This window comes from Myotis myotis, unplaced genomic scaffold (assembly GCF_014108235.1).
Source record: "Myotis myotis isolate mMyoMyo1 unplaced genomic scaffold, mMyoMyo1.p scaffold_m19_p_12, whole genome shotgun sequence".
In the NCBI taxonomy this organism is placed as follows: Eukaryota; Metazoa; Chordata; class Mammalia; order Chiroptera; family Vespertilionidae; genus Myotis; species Myotis myotis.
Genome location: NW_023416316.1, coordinates 38189833 through 38211666, shown reverse-complemented (window position 1 = coordinate 38211666; position 21834 = coordinate 38189833). Strand labels below are relative to the sequence as shown.

The window sequence follows — 21834 nt, the reverse complement described above, 5'->3', positions numbered from 1 at the left end:
GATTACCTTTAAAGAAGCTACAGTTAAGATAGCGGAATTCTCAACAGCAAAAACAGAAGCTAAAAGCTATTGAAATGATCTATTGCATATGTTAAAAGCTATCTGTCAGCCTTATACTCGATACCAAGTGTTGCTTTCGAACTAAAGGTTTCAATCAGTATGAACTCAAGATCTTTATAGACATAGACAGACACTTATATTTCCTACCCCTACCTGCTGAAAAGGCCTAGAAGTAATACTATCATAGTGATAGAATCTAGATTATCATCATCATCATTCCTCACTAAAAGGAACCAGGAATCCTTGGTGGGGGTGAGGGGGATTCCTGGGGGAAGGCCGATCTCAGGGCTCAGCAGAGAAAGTACAAGATGAGCTTGGTTCCTAAGTGTTCACTGATGGATGAGCAGATAAAATGTTGTATATGCCGTATATACAATGAAATATTATTCAGCTATAAAAGAGAATGAAATCTTGCCACTTGCAACAGTATGGATGGGTTCTGTAAGTATTATGCTAAGTAAAATAAGTCAGAAAGACAAATACTATATGATCTTCCTTATCTGTGGAATCTTAAAAAAAACAAAAAGGAACAAGTTCACAAACACAGAAAACAGACTGATGATTGCCAGAGGTGGGGGTGGGCAAAATGGGTAATAGGAGTTAAAGGGTATAAACTTCCAGTTATAAAATAAGTCATGGGGATAGAATGTATAGCACAGTGACTGTATTTAATATACATATTTGAAAGTTGCTAAGTTAAAAGTCCTCATCACAAGAAAAAAGTTATAGCTATGTATGGTAATGGATGTTTACTAAACTCATTTCAAAATATATATAAATACTGAACCATGGTTGTACACCTGAAACTAATATAATGTTGTATGCCAATTATACCTTAATTAAAAAAAAAGAAGCCAAGACACAAGACAGAAGAAAGATCACAAAGGGCACTGAACACATCCTGAAGAGTTTAGGTTACCAAGAAAGCTAGGCTTTTATGCTGGGAGTCCAACAGAAATGGGTTCACACATTGTAAAGATCACTCTGCTGGTAATATGGGGAACTGAAAGGGGTGCAGAGGGAGGAATGCCCTGGAGGCAGGAATGCCCTGAAGGAAACGACTGCAATAATCCAGGCAAGCAATGATGAGGGCCTGGACTCAGGTGCTACTATGGGGTTAGAGCAATGGTTCTCAAATGGCATTTTTGGATTTCAAAACTGGGAGAGCACTACTGGAATCTAGTAGGTAGAAGCCAGAGATGCTGCTAACCATCCTACAGTGTTCAGAACCCTCCCCACCCCCAATGAAGAATAGTCTACCCAGGAAATGTCACTAGTGCCGAAACAGAGAAACCCTGGGACAGGAAGAGATTCAAGAGCTATTGAGGAGCTTTACAAGATACAATTTGTAGACTAGCCGGGTACAGATAAGTGTGCCAAGGGGTAAAGGAGTTCTGGTTTTCTGATTGTGGGAATCTCAGATGATGGGACAGAAAAGGCATGGGGGAAGCATGGGCATCATTTTCTTGACACACACAGATTTAGAAGTATTTGTGGTGCATCCAATTTGGACACAGTGGTTTGGAGCATAAGAGAGAGATTTGGACTAGATTCAGATTGGGAATTCAAATAAGAGAGGCAATGGGATTAGGTAGGAGTAATCCCTGATTCGAAGTAAGGAATGATATATGGCATAAAAGGTGAAAAACAATAGATAGATACCTGGAGCATACTGATATTTAGGGAAAAACTGACTCTGAGATATTATTCTTTTAAATTCTTTAACTTATATATTGAAAGAATTTTATTTGCAAAATATTAACCTTCCAAATAACTGTATTTAAGGACAGTGTTTCTCCATCCCAATTCTCAAAATCCTTTGAGAAATTCTCTGGTAAGAAAGAGTGGAAGCTCTTCTAACTGATCTCCCATTAAAAACCATCATGCCCCATTATCTCTGATGCTCACGACAGGTCACAGGCCTTCCCAGTACATCTACTCTTAACTAAGGGCCAATTTTATTTATTCCAGGCAGTTATAATTTGTTATTATAAACAAAATATTAATGAACCAATAAATGTTCAAAAAAAAAAAAGTGTTCTTATGAAAGTTAAGTCGAATGCTTTGGAAATACACAAAACCTTACTATAACTCAGTAACTGGGATCAAAAATTTTAATCACATAAATACACAGATTAATGCTTAAGTATAAACTTACCCAGCAAAAGCCTGCAGAGATAGCTGTTTACACATTCCAGGAGTTGGATCTAGGCTGTAAGCATGACTCTCCAGTACCTTTCTTCTAGATACTTAACCACTAACTTAACCAAGATGCAGTTTTTTCTACTATAAAATAGCAATAATACCATTTCAACATAGGACTGTTTTGAGATTAAACAAGGTATTTATAAGTGTCTAACACAATGCCTAATCCACAGTGAACAAATACCCAGTAGGTAATGTCTTCTTTCAATTATTCCTTGGGAAAGAGTTTTCTTTTAAAGAAGACCCAAGGTTTGAGATACTTGTTTCATTTTATGATTACACTAGAAGCCCAGTGCATGAAATTCATGCTCAGGTAGGGTCCCTAGCGGCTGCTGGCCAGGGCCTCCCTTGGGGCCTCCTTTCCCCAGCTGCTGGCCGGGGGCCTTCCTTCGGTCCGCGCCGCCCCCTGGTGGTCAGCGCATGTTATAGCGAGTGATCGAACTCCCAAGGGGACACTTTATATATATACTAGAGGCCTGGTGCACAAACATTTGTGCACTGGGCGGGGGGGGGGGGGGGGGTGTCTCAGCCCGGTCTGTGCCCTCTCGCAGTCTGGGACCCCTCAGGGGATGACTACCTGCTGGCTTAGGCCCGCTCCCCGGGGGATTGGGCCTAAGATGGCAATCAGACATCCCTCTGGCAGCCTGGCAGCCCTCGGGGGATGTCCACTTGCCAGCGGGGAGCAGGCCTAAACTGCAGTCGGACATCCTTAGCGCTGCTGAGGAGGCAGGAGAGGCTCCCACCACCACCGCTGTACCGGCAGCCATCATGTGAGAGTGCCCTGACCACCAGAGGGCAGCTCCTGCATTGAGCATCTGCCCCCTGGTGGTCAGTGTGTGTCATAGTGACCAGTCATTCCCAGTCCTTCTGTTGTTAGGGTCAGTTTGCATATTATCCTGTTACTATATAGGATAGAGGCCTGGTGCACAAGTGGAGGCCGGCTGAAGGGTGTCCTGGATCAGGGTGGGGGTCCCGCTTGGGTGCCTGGCCAGCCTGGATGAGGGAATGATGGCTGTTTGTAGCGGTCACACCTCTTCAGGGTGGGGGTCCCCACTGGGGTGCCTGGCCAGTCTGGGTGAGGGGCTGAGGGCCGTTTTCAGGCTGGCGGGTGACTGAAGCTCACAACCTCTCCTTTTTTTCTTTTTTTTTTAAATTCTGGGATTTATTTACCTTCTATGGCTGTCACTGGAGCTGAGAGCCAGCTTTAGCTCTGAGGCTTGGCTCCAGCTCTGAGGCCTTGGCTGCTGAAAGCAGGTGTCTGGGCTTTGTTTAGCTTCTATAATTCAAACACTGTTGCAACTCCAGCTCTGAGGCCCGGCTGGCTGAAAGCAGGTTTCTGGGGATTGTTTAGCTTCTATAATTGCAACATAGTTGCTTAGAATGCAGCTCAGAGCTGGGTGGCGGCAGGCGGGGAACCTTGGCTTCCTTCATCACTGGAGCAAGGAAGCCTCCTGTTCGCTTCAGCTGCCGGCCGCCATCTTGGTTGGCAGTTAATTTGCATATCACCCTGATTAGCCAATGGGAAGCATGTCGGAGGTATGGTTAATTACCATGTTTGTCTGTTATTAGATAGGATAGATTGTACAGCTATTTGCTCTCAGTAGGGGGTGTGCAGGAGGCAACCAGTCAGTGATTCTCTCTCATCACTGACGTTTCTATCTTTCCCTCCCTCTCTCTGAAATCAATAATATATGTATATTACATATATATATATATATATATTTAAAAGCAGGTGACAGAACCCACTAATAAATCCTGAAGGCTAAGGACTCAAACAATGTAGATATGACTTTTAAGTAGTATATTAACCTCTTAACACACAAAAAGAAAATTATATTTACCTTGATAATACCATTATTCTCCCTTTATTTTAAAGAAAAAGGATTAAAAAAGAGGATAACACTGGCAGTTTCCCTTATAATTTGGATGGAAGGGATCACGTCATATTTATTACTTTTTAAAAAATGTATATTTTTAAGGGAGAAGGATAGAGAGATAGAAACATCAACGATGAAAGAAAATCATCAATAATGAGAGAATCAACCACTGAGCCATGCCAGCAGGGCCATACTCATCATTTGATTTTCAGTACTTTCCATCAGAAGGCAGTAAGTTTTCTTCATATGTGAAATTATGTTTCTATTCTTTTTTAACCTCATGATATTCATAAAAGTTATGCTTACTCTTTTCCAAGTATGTATATGCACAGGGAGGACGTTTCCATGGGAGAGGCAAATGCTTTCCCTCAAATCTATACTACTAAAAGGGTAATATGCTAATTAGACCAGGTCAACTGGACATCTTCAGGATGTCCGACTTCCTTCTGGACAAAGCCATGATGGTGGGGTCCGAGGCAGAGGCAGTGGGATCGGGCCTAAACAGGCAGTCGAACATCTCCCAAAGGGTCCCTGATTGGAGAGGGTGCAGGCTGGGCTAAGGGAACCCCCGCCCCGTGCACGAATTTTTGTGCACTGGGCCACTAGTGTCTCATAATAGAAAAAACAGGACTGTTGTCTCCATAAAGTGGAAGGTGGGAAAGATGAGGTAATGATTACCATCAAGTTAATAATCAGTGCTCTGAAATTATGAATGCTGTGAGACTGACCTAGTGTAAATATACAACTTGAGGGCTCCAACTACTTATGAGGAATTAGCTAGGACTGGAGGAACTGCACCATCAAGTAGGATGCAGTCTAAAGGGAAATGCAGAGGTTTTAAATTGAATACAGCATAATTATAACTTTTGTGACTATTTGATACCATGAAGTTACCAAATATAGGATAGTTATAGCTACTAGATTAATGCATAAGATCCTAATAAATACTGATAAACTTACCTAGATTTATCCAAATTCCACCTGGCTTGAGTATTTTCCATATTGTGTCAATATAATCAATTACATTGTGAGCTGTGTCTATGAAGAAACAGGTAGCAATACAGTCCCAGGCATCTATTCAAGGAAAATCAAATTACTACATTTGTAATGTTATTTTTAAATTTTTTTGTTATTTTAACTTTTAATTAATTCCATAAATGTACCAGGTTCCTCTTACAGAATATTAATATTTCATTTAACTGCAGGGATATAGAAGCTAAACTCTTCCAATCAACTACTATAATCAAGATAACTAAATAATCATTTATGAGATACTTTACAATTAAGTTTTTATTAATAATTTGATAAAGTAATCAATTTGGAAATCATTTTTGATACCTGTATCACTATATATCAGTGGTTCTCAACCTTGGCTGCACATTAGAATCACCTGGGAATCTTTTTAAAATCCTGATTTCTGGGCCTCATCCTCTGGAAATTCTGTTTCTTTGTTATGGGGTGAAGCCACAACATTAGTAACAAAGAAACAGAATTTCCAGAGGATGAGGCCCAGAAATCAGGATTTTAAAAAGATTCCCAGGTGATTCTAATGTGCAGCCAAGGTTGAGAACCACTGCTATATATCTTTACCAAATGATATGTTTTATCTATAGTTTATTTAACTGCTTTCATTTAAAGTCATTGAAAATGAAATAATAGTCATTTGAATTCTAAATTGATTTCTTTCAACCAATGTTAATACCAATTCTGAAAGGTTTCAGAAAGCCTGTATGCATACACTTACTTTTTAAGTTCTGCTCTTAGAAAGACCTTCCCTGACAACTATATAAAACAGCAGGCCCTCCCCAGACCCTCCTCATCCTCTTTCCTGCCATAGTTTCCTTCCTCATAATATTAATTTGTTATTGCCTCTCTCTCCCTTTAAGAATATATAAGTTCCCATGTACAAGGACTTTGTTTTGCTCACTGCTGTCTTTCCAGTGCCTAGAACATACCTGCCACTTAGCAAGTTCAACAGATATTTGTTAAATGAATGACTTGTTGACCCCTCAGCATTTCATTCTTCTTTCTTTCACTGACAACTCCCCTCCTCTCTCCCCTCCTTACCTATCCCTTTCTCTAATGCCTAGCACAAATTTCTTCCACACTTCATAGCCTGATTGTAAAGGTCCTGCACAATCTGGAACCAACCTTCTTCTCTACCCATATTTCCATTAAATCTCCAAATAGACTTCCCTTCCCCTCCCAGGCTGTTTACCATCCTCAATTACCTTATTCATTCGTATCTATGTACTTCTATCTCCTGGAATGCCATTCCTCCTTATCCTTCAAGTCACAGCCTCTCCACAGAGAACTCCCTTCTCACACTAACTTACCTCCATTACTCATTTGAACGTTGTTTACATGTTGGCTTCTATTTATAAACCCAATAGATTATAAATTTCTTAATTGTAGGATCTTATACTTTTTTATATTTCCCATCATTGCCTTATACATGCATGACCTTCAAATTATTTTAAATTGTCATTGAAGTATACTTTATATTCTGCCATCAAAATGGATGACCAGAACTTTAGCTTAGTATAAAATTAGATCATTAAATTTAGAATGGATAGACCTTTAAAATGTTTGCTTTAAACTTACTGCATTCTGAGTATATCTCCTGAAAATCTCCTGCTGTCATAGAAAAATTAGAACCAGGAGGAAGACTGTGGGGGTCAACATCAGGGAAAAAGATGGGTCGAATCTGATCAGCTGACCTCCGGTTATTGCTAAACTGATGGATCCAGGGATAAAGCTTATATTTATTAATTTCAGAACATCTGCAAAATATAAGCATACAATTCAGTATTAACTAAATATGTTACCAAGAAAATCTACTTTAAACACTAAAGTATATTGTTTGATTAAAAGTTTACTTATTTAATTACTACTTAAAAAGTATTACTATTATATCCCATCCAATTATCTGGAAATGCACATATACATGCAGATGAGTAACCAATCATGAATGAAGACAGAAAAAAATTAAATTCTGAGATATGAATGTGTTGTTCATTCCAAGTTTTACAAATATATTTCCAAACTTCAAAATCAAGTAAAAACCAGTCCAAGTATTTTTTTAATGTTATGGGTTTTGTTTGATACCTATTTTAATTACTCTGTACAACCTTCTCCATTTTAACTTATTATCCCCCAACTCATACTGCCACCAAAATAACATATTACTTAAACAGGCAGCTATTTATTTTTTTCTCTAACACACCTCTTCTGGCTTTAAAAATAACAACTCTTTTCCACTGCTTACTAAGAGGCCACAGAAGTTCTGAAAGATCTTTCCAACTCAGTCACGTGATCTTACTTGGCCATTTAATAAGAAACGTAAGGACAAAAGATATGATCACTATACTGCACTCTTACTATACTGAAGAAACAAAAGGGTGAAGAAGTTTAAGGAACAATGAGAAAATACCCCTTCCTGGATCATACTTAGTCCTGAAATTCACACAGAAATAATTTCATTTTCATGGAATGCCAAGTCACTTTCTAAAGTCACTAACCCATCTTGATCAAATGTCTGTTAATTAGACAACTGATTAAAGTGACAATTGTATAACCAATTTAATATAAGAAATATTTATGGTATATATCATAATTAAACACTATGTACTTATCTTCAAATTCAGAATTGTTCAAAAATAGGTAAGTCAATCTGATTCTGAAATATTACTATTTCTAACAAAAAGTAAATTAAATACCTGTTGAGTACAAAGTTGGAAGAAAATAGCATAAAAAAACTCCATTCATTTCCTTGACAAGCATAACCTAGCATAGCTATTTCCCAGGCCAGTCTTCCTAGTCCAGCACCAGGTACCAGAATATTTACTTTAGAAGGATCCCTGAAATGAAATAAGGCAATTATGTCCAACCCCTTAAAGAAAAGAAAAAGAAAAAAAAGACAAAGATCCATATTAACAACTAAAATCTTTGGTATGAAGACCCCCATATCCCTAGTAGCTGTTGCCTGAACAACTATTAAAATTATCCCAAAGGGATCCCAATACATACAAAGAGGTGAACAAAATTATTTTATCATGAGACAGTAAACAAAACATAATTTCATTTCTAAATTCTATAATACAATGGTTTATGTAATTAAATAGATTAATTATAACTTTTAATATGTCAGGTATATCTTTTTTATTATTAATGTGTTTTTTTACCCCTTCTCAACCGAGGATATTTTTTCCATTAAGTTTTAGAGAGTGGAAGAGAGGGAGAATGAGAAACATCTATTTGAGACACATTGATTGGCTGCCTCCCACACGCATCCCAGGCCAGGAATGGAACCTTGATGTTTTGCTGTGCAGGACAACATTCTAACCATAGAACCACACCAGCTAGGGCTGTCAGGTATATCTTTAAAAGAATCTAGAAGGTGGGGGGGGGGGATAGTTTTATGGGGAAAATGGGGAGCTACTTTCTAATTGAGCATATATAATAGCAAATAATATCACACCAAGCCAGAAGAACACAACCACACTGCTCTCTCCACATATTTGCATCACTCTACCACAAATATCCTTTGTTATAAAATCCACCATTCCACTTTCAAACTGCTAAAAATTTGCCTTAGCAAAGCAAGAACCTTTCTCAGGACTCCTGGCAAGTAAATGTAACCTTAAGGAAACTAAAATGGTATTCTTACTGAAAACCAAAGAAAAATGTGTATAATCAGCTATCATGGCAGTTAAAAGTGAACTTATCTTTTGTCTGTATTCCCCAAACTTAGTATATACTAGTAAATCAAATCCAATTTCCAAATCTAGCCCCATGTGTTTCTTTTTATATTTAAACTACATGGTCCTTAGTTTGGTGTGGTCCAAACAGTAGCAGGGCTACTAGTAGCCCCATATGATAACCTCTGCATTTCCCACTTTGAAATAAAAAACAAACAGAACTAAAGAACTTTTGAAAATTCAGTCTACAAATACAATAGGGTGGGAATTTGCCCAGGGCATTCAGTCTTAAATACTTACACATGGAACATGTATTTGTATAAAAATCTTAACAAAGTTTAATTTGTTTCACTGTTGAATTTTACATATACGATATGGCATAAACCAAAATTCGTTAAAAATGATTTTTGACAAATAAGCTTATTATGATTAGTAAAACATTCTTTAATCCTTGATATAGACAAACTAATTCCAAGGTGTTACATAACAATTTTCACTAAAATAAAATAGAATGCTTTCTTCTCATTCTAGATTATACATGTGTACATGTGCGTGAACACTTAAATTTGTTTTTGTTTTATGCTTTTTAAAAACTGATTTCAGAGAGAGGGAGAGGGAGAGATAGAAACATCAATGAGAAACACTGACGGGCTGCCTCCTGCAAGCCCCCTACTGGGGATCGAGCCTCTAACTTGGATATATGCCCTGACTGTCAATGGACCTATGATCTCCTGGTTCATGGGTCAACACTGAACCACTGAGCAACACTGGCCGTGCCTCATTAAATTTTTAATGAGGGCATCTCCTCAATCCTACTTATATTGGTTACCTAACAAAAATACACAAAATTTTATTAGAATGTGAAAAGCTCCTAGATGTAGAACTCTGCTAAGCTTTATATAAAGGACCTTCCACCATGGAACCCCACCCAGGCCTCTCCTCCCATTTTCCACTCCCTACCACCCACACAAACCCTTACTCTCCACACTTATTTTCTTTTTAGTTCCCATCTGCCCAATCAAAACATCCCGGGTGGCTGTTTTCAGATAAGAATTTTTTTAAAAAAAACCAAAGTAATGAAAGTAAAAGGATTTGGAAGTAAACTGAATACTTAAATCTTTATAAAAATAATCACTAATAATTTCTGAATGGCTAATGATCTGCATAAAACATCACCATGCGGAACACAGATGAGAGTCTCAATGGCATTCTGGGTGAAAAAGCCAATTTCAAAAGGTGACAAATATATTGTATGACTCCATTTAATATGATATTCTCAAGAAGACAAACTATGTGACTGATAAGCAGTTACCACAGGTTAAAGGTGGGGAGAGTGTGTCACTATAAAGGGAAACATGAGGAGTTTTCTTAATTGATTTTTTTTTTTTTTAGAGAGGAAGGGAGAAAGATAAATATCGATGAGAAAAACATCATGAAACATCACTGATCAGCTGCCTCCTGCATGCTCCTCAATGGGAATCGAGCCCACAATTCGGGTATGTGCCCCGACCGGGAATTAAACCAGTGACATCTTGGTTCATGGGTCGACCTTCAACCACTGAGCTACACTAGCTGGGCAACATGAGAATTTTTTTGAAGGGTAATAATGGAACTGTTTTGTACCCTTTTGGTAGTGGTAGTTAACCAAATCTACAAGTGCTAAATTTCATAGCACCAAGAAAAGTACTTTTTACTGTGTTAATGAAAAATAGCGTGTGGCTCAGGGGTTGGGTGTCATTCCAAGCACCAAAAGGTTGCCCGTTTGATTCCTGGTCAGGGCACATGTCCAGGTTGCAGGTTCATCCCCAGAAGGGAGTGTGCAGGAGGCAGCTAATCAAGTTTCATTCTTACATCAATGTTTCTCTCTTTCCCTCTCCCTTCCTCTCTCTCTCTCAAAATCAATTTAAATATCTTAGGGGGAAAAATGCAGAAATTAGAAACCCTGCTATCCTTAAGGAAAGTTTTTGTTAATAATGATACCAACAATTGTTTTAACTGAAGGAAAGTTAACTATGGCTGCTATTGTGAAATTTGCCCTAACTAATCAGGGCCATAGAACTCTCTACCCCCACCTTGAGGCAGAATGTTGCTGTAGAAAACTGCTATTAAAAGGCTGTCAGTAAGTCATGGAATGCAGAATCTAGCAAGGCCCTACCTTAAGCCTTAATAGAGATTATAGATCTACCAATTACTTGTATTATATCAAAAAGGGTTTATTTCTGTAGGCATATAAAAAGGATATACATTAAAACAAATAATTGAAAAATAATTAAGAATCAAGCAATGAATGGGGGAGATGGAGAGAATATCCCCTCGTTCTTTGTTCTTAGCTAGTTTTTCATTGGGTGCTTATAAAAGGGCTATTAACAGCATAATGAAACATCCTTCCAATTATAATGCATATGAAACTAAGGCACTCTAAAAAGCAGTTTCTGCTATGGATCCTTATGAAGTCTAGGACATTTCTATGAAGGTATTTCTGTGGAGAATAAGAGAAATATAAATCTAAGTATAGACCTTTATGGAGAGCTGACGTGAAACAATATATTTAGTATAAATGTAACACCCCTGGATAATCCTATATAATAAAAAGCAAATATGCAAACTGTCCCCTCAGCCAGGAGTTTGATCAGTTCGACCAGGGGGCGGGGCCAGCCAGCCAACTGCCCACGGCCCCTCCCCCAGCTGGCCCCGCCTATGACCACCCCCCTCACCCCCATGGGGTGGGCTGGCCAGACCCTACCCATGCACGAATTTGTGCACTGGGCCTCTAGTAGTGGGATAACAGTGTATTCCAGACAAGCAAGAATGGAGAAGGGTGCATTTGTAAGGACAGAACAGAGCCTTGTGTGTCTGAACAGGCTGTGGATCACATATGCACCACCCTTTGTGCTTCAATTATTGTACCAGCAGTAAATGTTCTTGTGAGAGAGTTCCTTTATTGGGCACAGAATGATTTTTGCATTGCAGCTGCTGAATAGCAAATTCTAACACACAAAATACTTCCTCTTGTGTCAGCATGACACATAGCTGACCCCTGGTGGTAGGAGGCACTACCTTCAAGCACCAAAAGGGTTAAGTTCTGTTTGAATCACAGCAATTCACTTATGGTCCAACATAGTAAAATCCACTAATCATGTATAGCTGGCTAGTGAACACTTAAAATGTGGCTATTTCTGAGATGTGCTGCAAGTATAAAATAATGCCAGATTTCACACTTAGTTTTAAAAAGGAATGTAAACTGTCTCAATAATCTTGCATACTCATTATAACTTGAAATATTTTTATATAGATTTACTGGGTTATGAAGTATATTATTAACTTCACCTGTTTTTATTTACCTTTATATGTGGCTTCTAGAAATCTTAAAATAACACATGTGGCTTGCATTATATTTCTATTAACCCAGTTGGTCCATACTGCAAAATCATAAAAACCCAATTCTGAGCAAAAAACAATTGTGAAATGACATCATAAACCATTATATGAACTTTTAAAACATATAGAGCAATACAATGTTTGTATTGTTTAGGGCAGTAATTTTCAACTGGTATGCTGCAAGAATTTTAAAACATACAAAACCTATTTAGGCAGGGACACTGACCTTTTTTTCCTTAGATTGTCAAATATAAAAATGACAACAGCCAACACAATAGCTGTCTGGTGTGAATGAATCAAAATTATATCTTTTTTTGTCAGATCAACAAAGAATGTGTATTTTGGCATGCTGCAGAATTTTAGTAATTGTTTATGTGTGTCATGAGATTAAAGGTTGAAAAATCACTGGTTTAGAAGTATATGAGCATATAGTTAATATAAGAAGGTATGATTAGAGTAACAAATCAATGTTATCTCTGGAGAGAATGTGCTCTATATATGATTTGAGGGCAGTTTCAACTGCATATGTAATGTTTCTTTTAAAAAATACAAAATTTTTTGAAGTTAATATATCAAAATGTCAAGGTTAACAGCTAGGTGTTGAAATATTTTTTATTCAAAGGAGAAAATGAGTTAGAAACCAGATTAATATCTAGCCCCTTCAAAAATATGGTCCCAACTTACCTCTTACTCCCAACAAAAAATTCCACCTAGCAACCAAACAACTTCTCACCAATTGCATAAGACACTTTCTCACCTTAATATTTAGAGCACCTACACACCCATAAAAACTCAGTTTAAATGATCACCTTTATCTATGAAGTCTTTTCTAAATATCCCAGGCAAAGCTTGAACTAATTTCTCAATGCTTTCACTACTTCATTCATACCTCTGTTATAGTTCATATTTCAAGTTCTTCATTTTGCTTCTTTCATTTAATACAGGGGTCAGCAACTATGACCCGCAAGCCAGTCATGCCCTTTCATTTATGTATTGTGTGTGGCTGCATTCCCAAGACGACAGAGCTGAGTAGTCCCCGTACATCACATTGCCTGCAAAGGTTAAAATATTTACTAGCTGGCCCTTTGTTTCATCTTTTATTATTGTAACATTAAAACTAATGTCCTTAACATAAATAATTTTCCACATGCACAAGTACATCTGTAGCAAGCTTCTCCAAATTTGAATCACAGGAGTCAAGATATGCATGTGATTTTTCTTGACTATCAAGTTGCCTCCATAAAATTTTACTAATTTATTCCATCAGCAACATGTTTCCTCACACTGTCAGAAATAGTTATGTAACTTCTAAATCTTTGCAGTGAAATGAATGAAAAATGACATCCTAGTGTGATTTTTACATTTGCATTTTCTTATGAGATTGAGCATCTTGTATTTCTTTCCTGTGAATTGTCTCCTTACACTATTTTTCTATATTAGTCTTGAATTGTTATTACTGTAGATTTGTAAGTACATGAATTCTTTTTTTAAAAAAAACCTTTATTGTTGGAAGTACCACAGATATTCCCTCCCACCCCCTTGGCCTCTTCCAGCCTGAATTGTATGAGCTTGAAATCTCAGATTTCTATGTCTTTGGACTAAGAGGGCTTTCAGGATGAGATAAATCTATTTTTAGTCTCTATGCTACTCTTATATTTTGGCAGTTAAATTTCCTCCATTTTCTCTTTTAAAATGCTTTCTTTCACCTAAAAGAATCCTTTCATAAATTATACCTCATATTCCTTATTTTAATCTAAGTGGAAAATATTCCTTTAAAAAAATTTTTAAAATTTTTTATTGATCTCAGAGAGGAAAGGAGAGGGAGAGATAGAAACATCAATGATGAGAAAGAATCACTGATTGGATGCCTCCTGCACATTCCCCATGGGGGATCTAGTCTGCAACCCAGGCATATGCCCTGAGTGGGAATCGAACCGTGACCTCCTGGTTCATAGGTTCACACTCAACCACTGAGCACACCAGCCAGGCTGGAAAATGTTTCTTTAAAGCTCGGCATATTTTTTCCAAACACCTAACTATATAAAATAAATTCAATATAGTCAATAGTATGCAGGTATCTTTCTAGAGTGTTAGACATATATTGAAAGGTAAAGACCTATCAGAGTTTCCTTTCACAAACAAAATATCACTTCAAATTCTTCTAAAATAGAATGAGTTAATGAAATCAAGATGCTCTATTTTCAGGATTTTCATCCAGCAGTTTATAGGATATACAAGAGTATATGAGTCTAAATGGTTGTGACTTGCCATTTCAATTAGGACTCAAATTTAAGAATCTTTCCTCAGCAACTATAAGCTTTATAGCACTCAAATTTTAACCGAATAATTACTGAAGAGTTCTGTATTAAGCACAATAAAAATAGCATTTCCTTATATAACAAACAGATCAACCTGTGACTTCAAAGCTGCTTGTGCTTGCAGACCCAGGCATTTAAAAATTCTAAACAGGAATGAATTAGATAAACTGATAAGACAAATGTGTTTCCATAGAAAAAAATATTTTAATGATACAAATATTGTTCATTCTATACATATTTAAATAAATTATCTTTTATAAACAGCTGAATTAGAAAGGCCTTTATTGAAATTTCAAAAAGAAGAGAACACAATCGAAAGGCTAGCTGACATAAATTTGGGTTGATCCAGCCAAGTGTAAAGACCTTGAATGCCTGCTGTAACAAACAGGATCCTGGAAATTTCTCTGAGACCCAAACTTGACCAGCATTTGTCTAATCAACCTGGATTTTGAAGGGCTATAATTAGGCCTCTTTTCTGGGATTTTGGGTTTACTTTTTATGGAAGAGTTATGACTCTAATATGGATATGGACTTTACTGTGCTTTAGTAGCTTGATTTTTTTAAAGGTTTTTGATAGCTCATCTTATCTACTATGAGGAAACCAATTTAAATTAAACATGCAAAACGAATGATACAGGAAGAAGTGTGTAATTTTTCCAATAGTTTGAAGAATAGCAAAAGAGTTTGATAGATATTTTGGCACCCTTCATTTTAAAATTTAGAAATTCCTGTCCACTTTTATAATATTGATTTCTTCCAAGAAAGGGAAATGAGTGGCTAGTTAACAGTTATGGAAAAGAGGCTTTCTATCCTTTGAAACCTTTAAAATTTTGAACCCTGTGAAACGTTTTACCTATTCAAAGAATGTTTAACCTTCATTTCAGAAACAAAGATATTATGGATTTTGAGAAATATGTGGCCTTTATGTTTACAGAAGCTATTAAGCTATTGTCTATTATAGTGCAGAGCACTGAATATACACATTGAGAGCACCAACTAGAAACTTTTAAGAATATAATGCCCTTTTAAAGCAACAATGTTTATAAAAGCTCATAAAACTTAAAATATTAAAAAAACTGAGCCCTGCTTGGTGTGGCTCAGTTGGGTGTCATCTTGTGCACCAAATGGTTGCTGGTTTGATTCCAGGTTAGGGCAGCCAACTGATGTTTCATTCTCACATCGATGTTTCTCTCTCTCTCTAAATATCAATAAAAAAATTTTAAAAACTGCAAATGTAAGAAATTAGATAATTCTAGTAGTTGTAGAATAAGTCATGTAGGACCATTTTTATAATGACCATTTGTTAAAAATAACAAAATAACCTGTACCATTTATTAAAGTAAACAGAGGTAGCCTTTAGAAACTGTAATTTTTAGCTGTTTATTCCAACTTAAGCCATGAGTCTTTGAAACAAGTCATATAAGGAAGATTTCATATCTTATAAAGAATAATTAGAAGCAGACCTCAGTGTTGCCCAACATTCCATGGGTAAATAGGCAAAGATCCCTCCCAACAAAGAAAAGTTCTAAACCAGGTAGTCTCACTGGTGAATTCTACTGAACATTTAAAAAATAGCCGAAACCGGTTTGGCTCAGTGGATAGAGTGTCGGCTTGCGGACTGAAGGGTCCCAGGTTCGATTCCGGTCAAGGGCATGTACCTGGGTTGCGGGCACATCCCCAGTGGGAGATGTGCAGGAGGCAGCTGATCGATGTTCCTCTCTCATCGATGTTTCTAACTCTCTCTCTCCCTTCCTCTCTGTAAGAAATCAATAAAATATATTTAAAAAAAAAATAATAATAAACACCAATTCTTCTCAAACTCTCCCCAAAATACTGAAGGGCAGGGAACACTTCCTAATTCATTCTGTGAGGCCCAGCATTATTCCCATACCAAAGTCAGATAAAGGCATCACAAGAAAAAAATTCACAAAAGAAAAAAACCATCAATATCACTTATACATTTAGATGTAAAAATACTCAAAAAAATTTAGCAAATAGAATCCAAGAATATATAAAAAGAATTATTCACCATGACCAAATGGGATTTATCTCAGTAATACAAGGGTGTTTCATCATAAGGAAAAGTCAATCAATGTAATATAGCACATTAATAGAAGAAAAAAAATCCACAATAATTTCATTTGACAAAGAAAAGGCATTGACAAAACGCAGCACCTTTCATGACATAAACCCTCAAGATGTAGGAATACAGGATAACTCAATATGATCAAGAGCATTTATGAAAACTCACAGCTAACATCACACTCAATGGTGAAAGACTAAAGCTTTTCCTTGATCTAGAACAAAATAAGGAGCCTCCTTCACCTCTATTCAAGAATAGAGGCAAAAGCCATTCTTCTAATGGAAAAGGAAGAAATTAAAAACTATCTCTATTCACAGATGACATATCCTATATGTAGAAAATCACAAAGAATCCACAAGAAAGCTACTAGAGCTAATAAATAACCAAAATTGCAAGGTTCAGCACAAAAATCAGTTGGGTTTCTGTACATCAGAAAATGGGCCGAAACCGGTTTGGCTCAGTGGATAGAGCGTCGGCTTGCGGACTGAGGGGTCCCGGTCAGGGGCATGTACCTGGGTTGCGGGCACATCCCCGGTGGGAGATGTGCAGGAGGCAGCTGATCGATGTTTCTCTCTCATCGATGTTTCTGACTCTCTATCTCTCTCCCTTCCTCTCTGTAAAAAATCAATAAAATATATTTTTTAAAAACTGGAATTTACAATAGCATCTAAAAGAACAAAGAACTCAATACTTAGAAATAAATTTAACCAAGGAGGTGAAAGACTGAAAATTATAAAACATTGCTGCATGATATTAAAGAACATCTAAATAATGAAAAGATGTCTTGTATTCATGGATAAAAAGCTTTAACATTGTCAAGCTATTTTACTATCCAAAACAGTCTACATAACCCCTAACAAAATTCCAACAGCTTTTTCCACAGAAATGGAAAAGCTTATTCTAAAAATCATATGGAATTGCAAGGGGCCCCAAGTTGCCAAATCAAACTTGAAAAAGAATAAATTGAAGGACTCATTTCCTGACTTCAAAACTTACAAAACTAAATAAATTAAAATAGTATGGTTCTGGCATAAGGGCATATAGACAAATGGAATAGAGAGCCGGGAAATAAACCCTTGCATATACAGTCAATTCATTTTCAACAACAGTGCCAAGACACTTAAATGGGAAAAGGACAGTCTTTTTAACAAAGGGTGCTGGGAAACTGGATAGCCTCATTCATTCATTATTAATCCTTACCCAAGGATTTTTTTTCCACTGAGTATTACAGAGTGGAAGGGAGGGAGAAAAACATTGATGTGAGAGAGATACATCAATTGGTTGCCTCCTGGACATGCCCCAACTGGGGGCCAGGGATGGAACCTGCAACCCAGGTATATGCCCTTGACCAGGAATCTAACCCAAGAGCTTTGGTGCGCAGGCTAACAATCAAACCACTAAGCCACACTGACCAGGGCTAAATAGTCATTAAAAGAATGAAGTTAAAAAAATAAACAATAAAAATAAATAAATAAATAAACCTCAACAACAAAAGTATGAAGTTAGACCTTACCTTATACCATACACAAAAATTAACTCAAAATGAATCAAAGACCTAAACTTAAGAACTATAACTCTTATGAGAAAATACTTGGGAAAATCTTCATAACATTGGATTTGGCAATGAATTAGATGTGACATGAAAGGCAACAAAAGAAAAAAATATATAAACTGGACTTAACAAAATTTTTAAATTTTGCACATCAAGGTACATTATCAAAAAAGTGAAAAAACCTACAGCATGGGAGAAGGTATTTACATATAATTTATCTAACAAGGAATTATTACATGTGAAAAAAGGGTCAAAGACCACTAAATCTCATCTATGATAACTAATCTTCAATCCAGACATAATCCTATCTAATAAAAGAGAAACATGGTAATTGGCGTACAACCGCTACCCTTCCCATTGGCTGCGAGATATGCAAATTAACTGCCAGCCAAGATGGCGGCCGGCAGCCAGGCAGCTCGAAACTAACATGAGGCTTGCTTGCTTCAGTGACGGAGGACTCCAACGTTCCCCGCTTGCCTTGCCGGCCTCTGAGCCTGCAGTTTCAAACATTGTAACAAATATAGACGCTAAACAAAACCCCAGAAACCAGCTTTCAGGAGGCTGGGATCTCAGAGCTGGAGTTGATAGAGAGTTTCGATTACAGAACCGAAACAAACCAGATACCTGCTTTCAGGAGCGGAAGCCTAAGAGCTAGAGCCTCAGAGCTAAAGCTGGCCCAGAATAAAAAAGAAAAAGAAAAAAAGCAGCAGTTGGGAGCTTCAGTCCCAGCCTGAAAACAGCCCTCAGCCCCTCACCCAGACTGGCCAGGCACCCCAGTGGGGACCCCCACCCTGAAGGGTGTGTGACCAGCTGCAAACAGCCATCATCCCCTCATCCAGGCTGGCCATGCACCCCAGTGGGGACCCCCACCCTGATCCAGGACACCCTTCAGGGCAAACCAGCCAGCCCCACCCATGCACCAGGCCTCTATTCTATATAGTAAAAGGGTAATATGCCTCCCAGCACTGGGATCAGCGGAGCTGAGAGGCCTCCCGGCACCGGGATCAGCGTGACAGGGGGCAGCGCCCAAACCCCCTGATCGCCCTGCGGCTGTGTGTGTGACAGGGTGCGGCACCCCAACCCCCCGCCCCCCACGGGCCCTGCTCTGTGTGTGATGGGGTAGAGCCATAACCTCCCCATCGGCCCTGCCCTGAGTGAGAGTGGCGGCGCCCCAACCACCTGATCGGCCCTGCTCTGTGGTGATAGAGGGCGGCGCCCCAACCCCCCTCCCCCCACGGGCCCTGCTCTGTGTGTGATGGGGTATAGCCATAACCTCCCCATCAGCCCTGCCCTGAGTGTGACAGTGGCGGTGCCCCAACCCCCCTGATGGGCCCTGCTCCGTGAGTGACAGTGGGAAGCTCCTCAACCCCCTGATCAGCCCTGCTCTGTGTGTGACAGGGGGCGGAGCCCCAACCCCCTGATCCGCCCTGCTCTGTGTGTGATGGGGGGCGGTGCCCCAACCCCCCTGATGGGCCCTGCTCTGTGAGTGACAGTGGGGAGCTCCTCAACCCCCTGATCAGCCCTGCTCTGTGTGTGACAGGGGGCGGAGCCCCAACCCCCCTGATGGGCCCTGCTCTGTGCATGAGAGGGGGCAGCGCCCCAACCCCCTGATCCGCACTGCTCTGTGTGTGACAGGGGGCGGTGCCCAACTCCCCTATTGGCCCTACTCTGTGCGTGACAGGGGGGAGCTCCTCAACCCCCTGATCGGCCCTGCTCTGTGCGTGACAGGGGGAGCTCCCCAACCCCCTGATCAACCCTGCTCTGTGTGTGACAGGGTATGGAGCCCCAACCCCCCGGATGGGCCCTGCTCTGTGCATGACAGGGGGCAGCGCCCCAACCCCCTGATCTGCCCTGCTCTGTGCGTGACGGGGTGGCGCCGCAACTTCCCTATTGACCCTGCCTTGAGTGTCAACCCCTCAATTGGCCCTACCCTGAGCATGACTAGAGGTGGCATCGCAACCTCCAGATCCGCCCTGCTCTGTGCATGACAGGGGGCGGCGCCCCAACTCCCCAATCGGCCCTGCTCTGAGCCCGACCAGGGGCTGCACCTAGGGATTGGGCCTGCCCTCTGCCACCCGGGAGCAGGCCTAAGCCAGCAGGTCGTTATCTCCTGAGGGGTCCCAGACTGCAAGAGGGCACAGGCCAGGCTGAGGGACCTCCCCCCCCCCCGAGTGCACAAATTTTTGTGCACCGGGCCTCTAGTAAAACATATCACCGAAATCTTCCTAAATGATAGCTACAGGGCACAACCAAAAAAGAGCAATGAATTATTACTTATATTACTCCTGAATCTTATACATTAGATATCTGGAAACACAGAAATAAGCAATGGTCTTTTTTTGTTGTTTTTACATCTAATAACATAATAATAATAAATTCAATTATGCTTCCAACATTACTCACTTACTGAGCTATTTCTGGGTCTCCCACCTAGAACACTTTACATCTGCTGAAGAAATATTTATAGAATTGAAAATCAGTAGTCATAAATGTCATCAACAATGGAATAAAAATAAAGTTTTGTTTTTTTTTAAATGTCTTTTTCTTTCTTTCTTTTTTTTTTTTAAATATATTTTATTGATTTTTTACAGAGAGAAAGGGAGAGAGATAGAGAGTTAGAAACATTGATGAGAGAGAAACATCGATGAGCTGCTTCCTGCACATCTCCCACTGGGGATATGCCTGCAACCCAGGTACATGCCCTTGACCGGAATCGAACCTGGAACCCTTCAGTCCGCAGGCCGACGCTCTATCCACTGAGCCAAACCAGTTTCGGCAAAAATAAAGTTTTAAGTGATATAGGAATCATAAGTATAAAATAAATCTATAATCACTTCAACTGTCTGTTCAAAAGGTAATTATAGCACAGAATATAAAAAAACTAGAGGCCCAGGGCACGGATTCGTGCACCAGTGGGGTCCCCTGGCCGGCAATCAGGACCGTGTGAGGTTGGCTGTGGGAGCACACTGACCACAAGGGGGCAGCTTCTATGTTGAGTGTCTGCCTGCTGGTGGTCAGTGCGTATCATAGCAACCAGTTGACTGGTCATTCGGTTGACTGGTTGTAATGGTCGCTTAGGCTTTTATATATATAGATTACTAGTGATAAGCAAAATACAGTGGGTGATTTTTATGATACTTAATCAGCTAAACACAATCTACATAGCAAACAGACATTCAGGTATTCAAACAGGTAGATTAGCAGCCATTACACAGATGAAAACTTAGAAACTCTCCTTTTATAGAAAGCAGCAATATTGTTACTGTCACATTTCTAGTTGCAAGGTTTATGGACAAAATTTTAAGTGATGAAGGCAGCTAATACATGTAGAATATTAAATATTAAAAACATTTGAGATTCACCCAGCCCCCCACACTAGTGGTATGCCAGAAAAAGGGGAATGCCTGCCCTAACTGGTTTGGCTCAATGGATAGAGCGTCAGCCTGCGGACTGAAAGGTCCCAGGTTCGATTCCAGTCAAGGGCATGTACCTTGGTTGCGAACACATCCCCAGTAGGAGGTGTGCAGGAGGCAGCTGATTGATGTTTCTCTCCCATCGATGTTTCTAATTCTCTATCCCTCTCCCTTCCTCTCTGTCAAAAATCAATAAAATATATATTTTTTTTAAAAAGGGGAGGAATGCTTTTTTTTCTGTTTGTCAA

General features: G+C 39.2%; 1 protein-coding gene across 1 annotated transcript in view; it reads right to left on the bottom strand.

The window, feature by feature from the left end:
- The window catches only part of CARNMT1 (carnosine N-methyltransferase 1), a 47879-nt gene that overhangs the window by 9086 nt on the left and 16959 nt on the right, over window positions 1–21834 (bottom strand). The window contains exons 4-6 of the mRNA XM_036330809.1: window positions 7862–8002; window positions 6747–6925; window positions 5103–5216 (exon numbers count right to left, since the gene is read on the bottom strand). Coding sequence (XP_036186702.1) covers window positions 5103–5216; window positions 6747–6925; window positions 7862–8002 — 434 coding nt within the window. The remainder of the gene's footprint in view (window positions 1–5102; window positions 5217–6746; window positions 6926–7861; window positions 8003–21834) is intronic.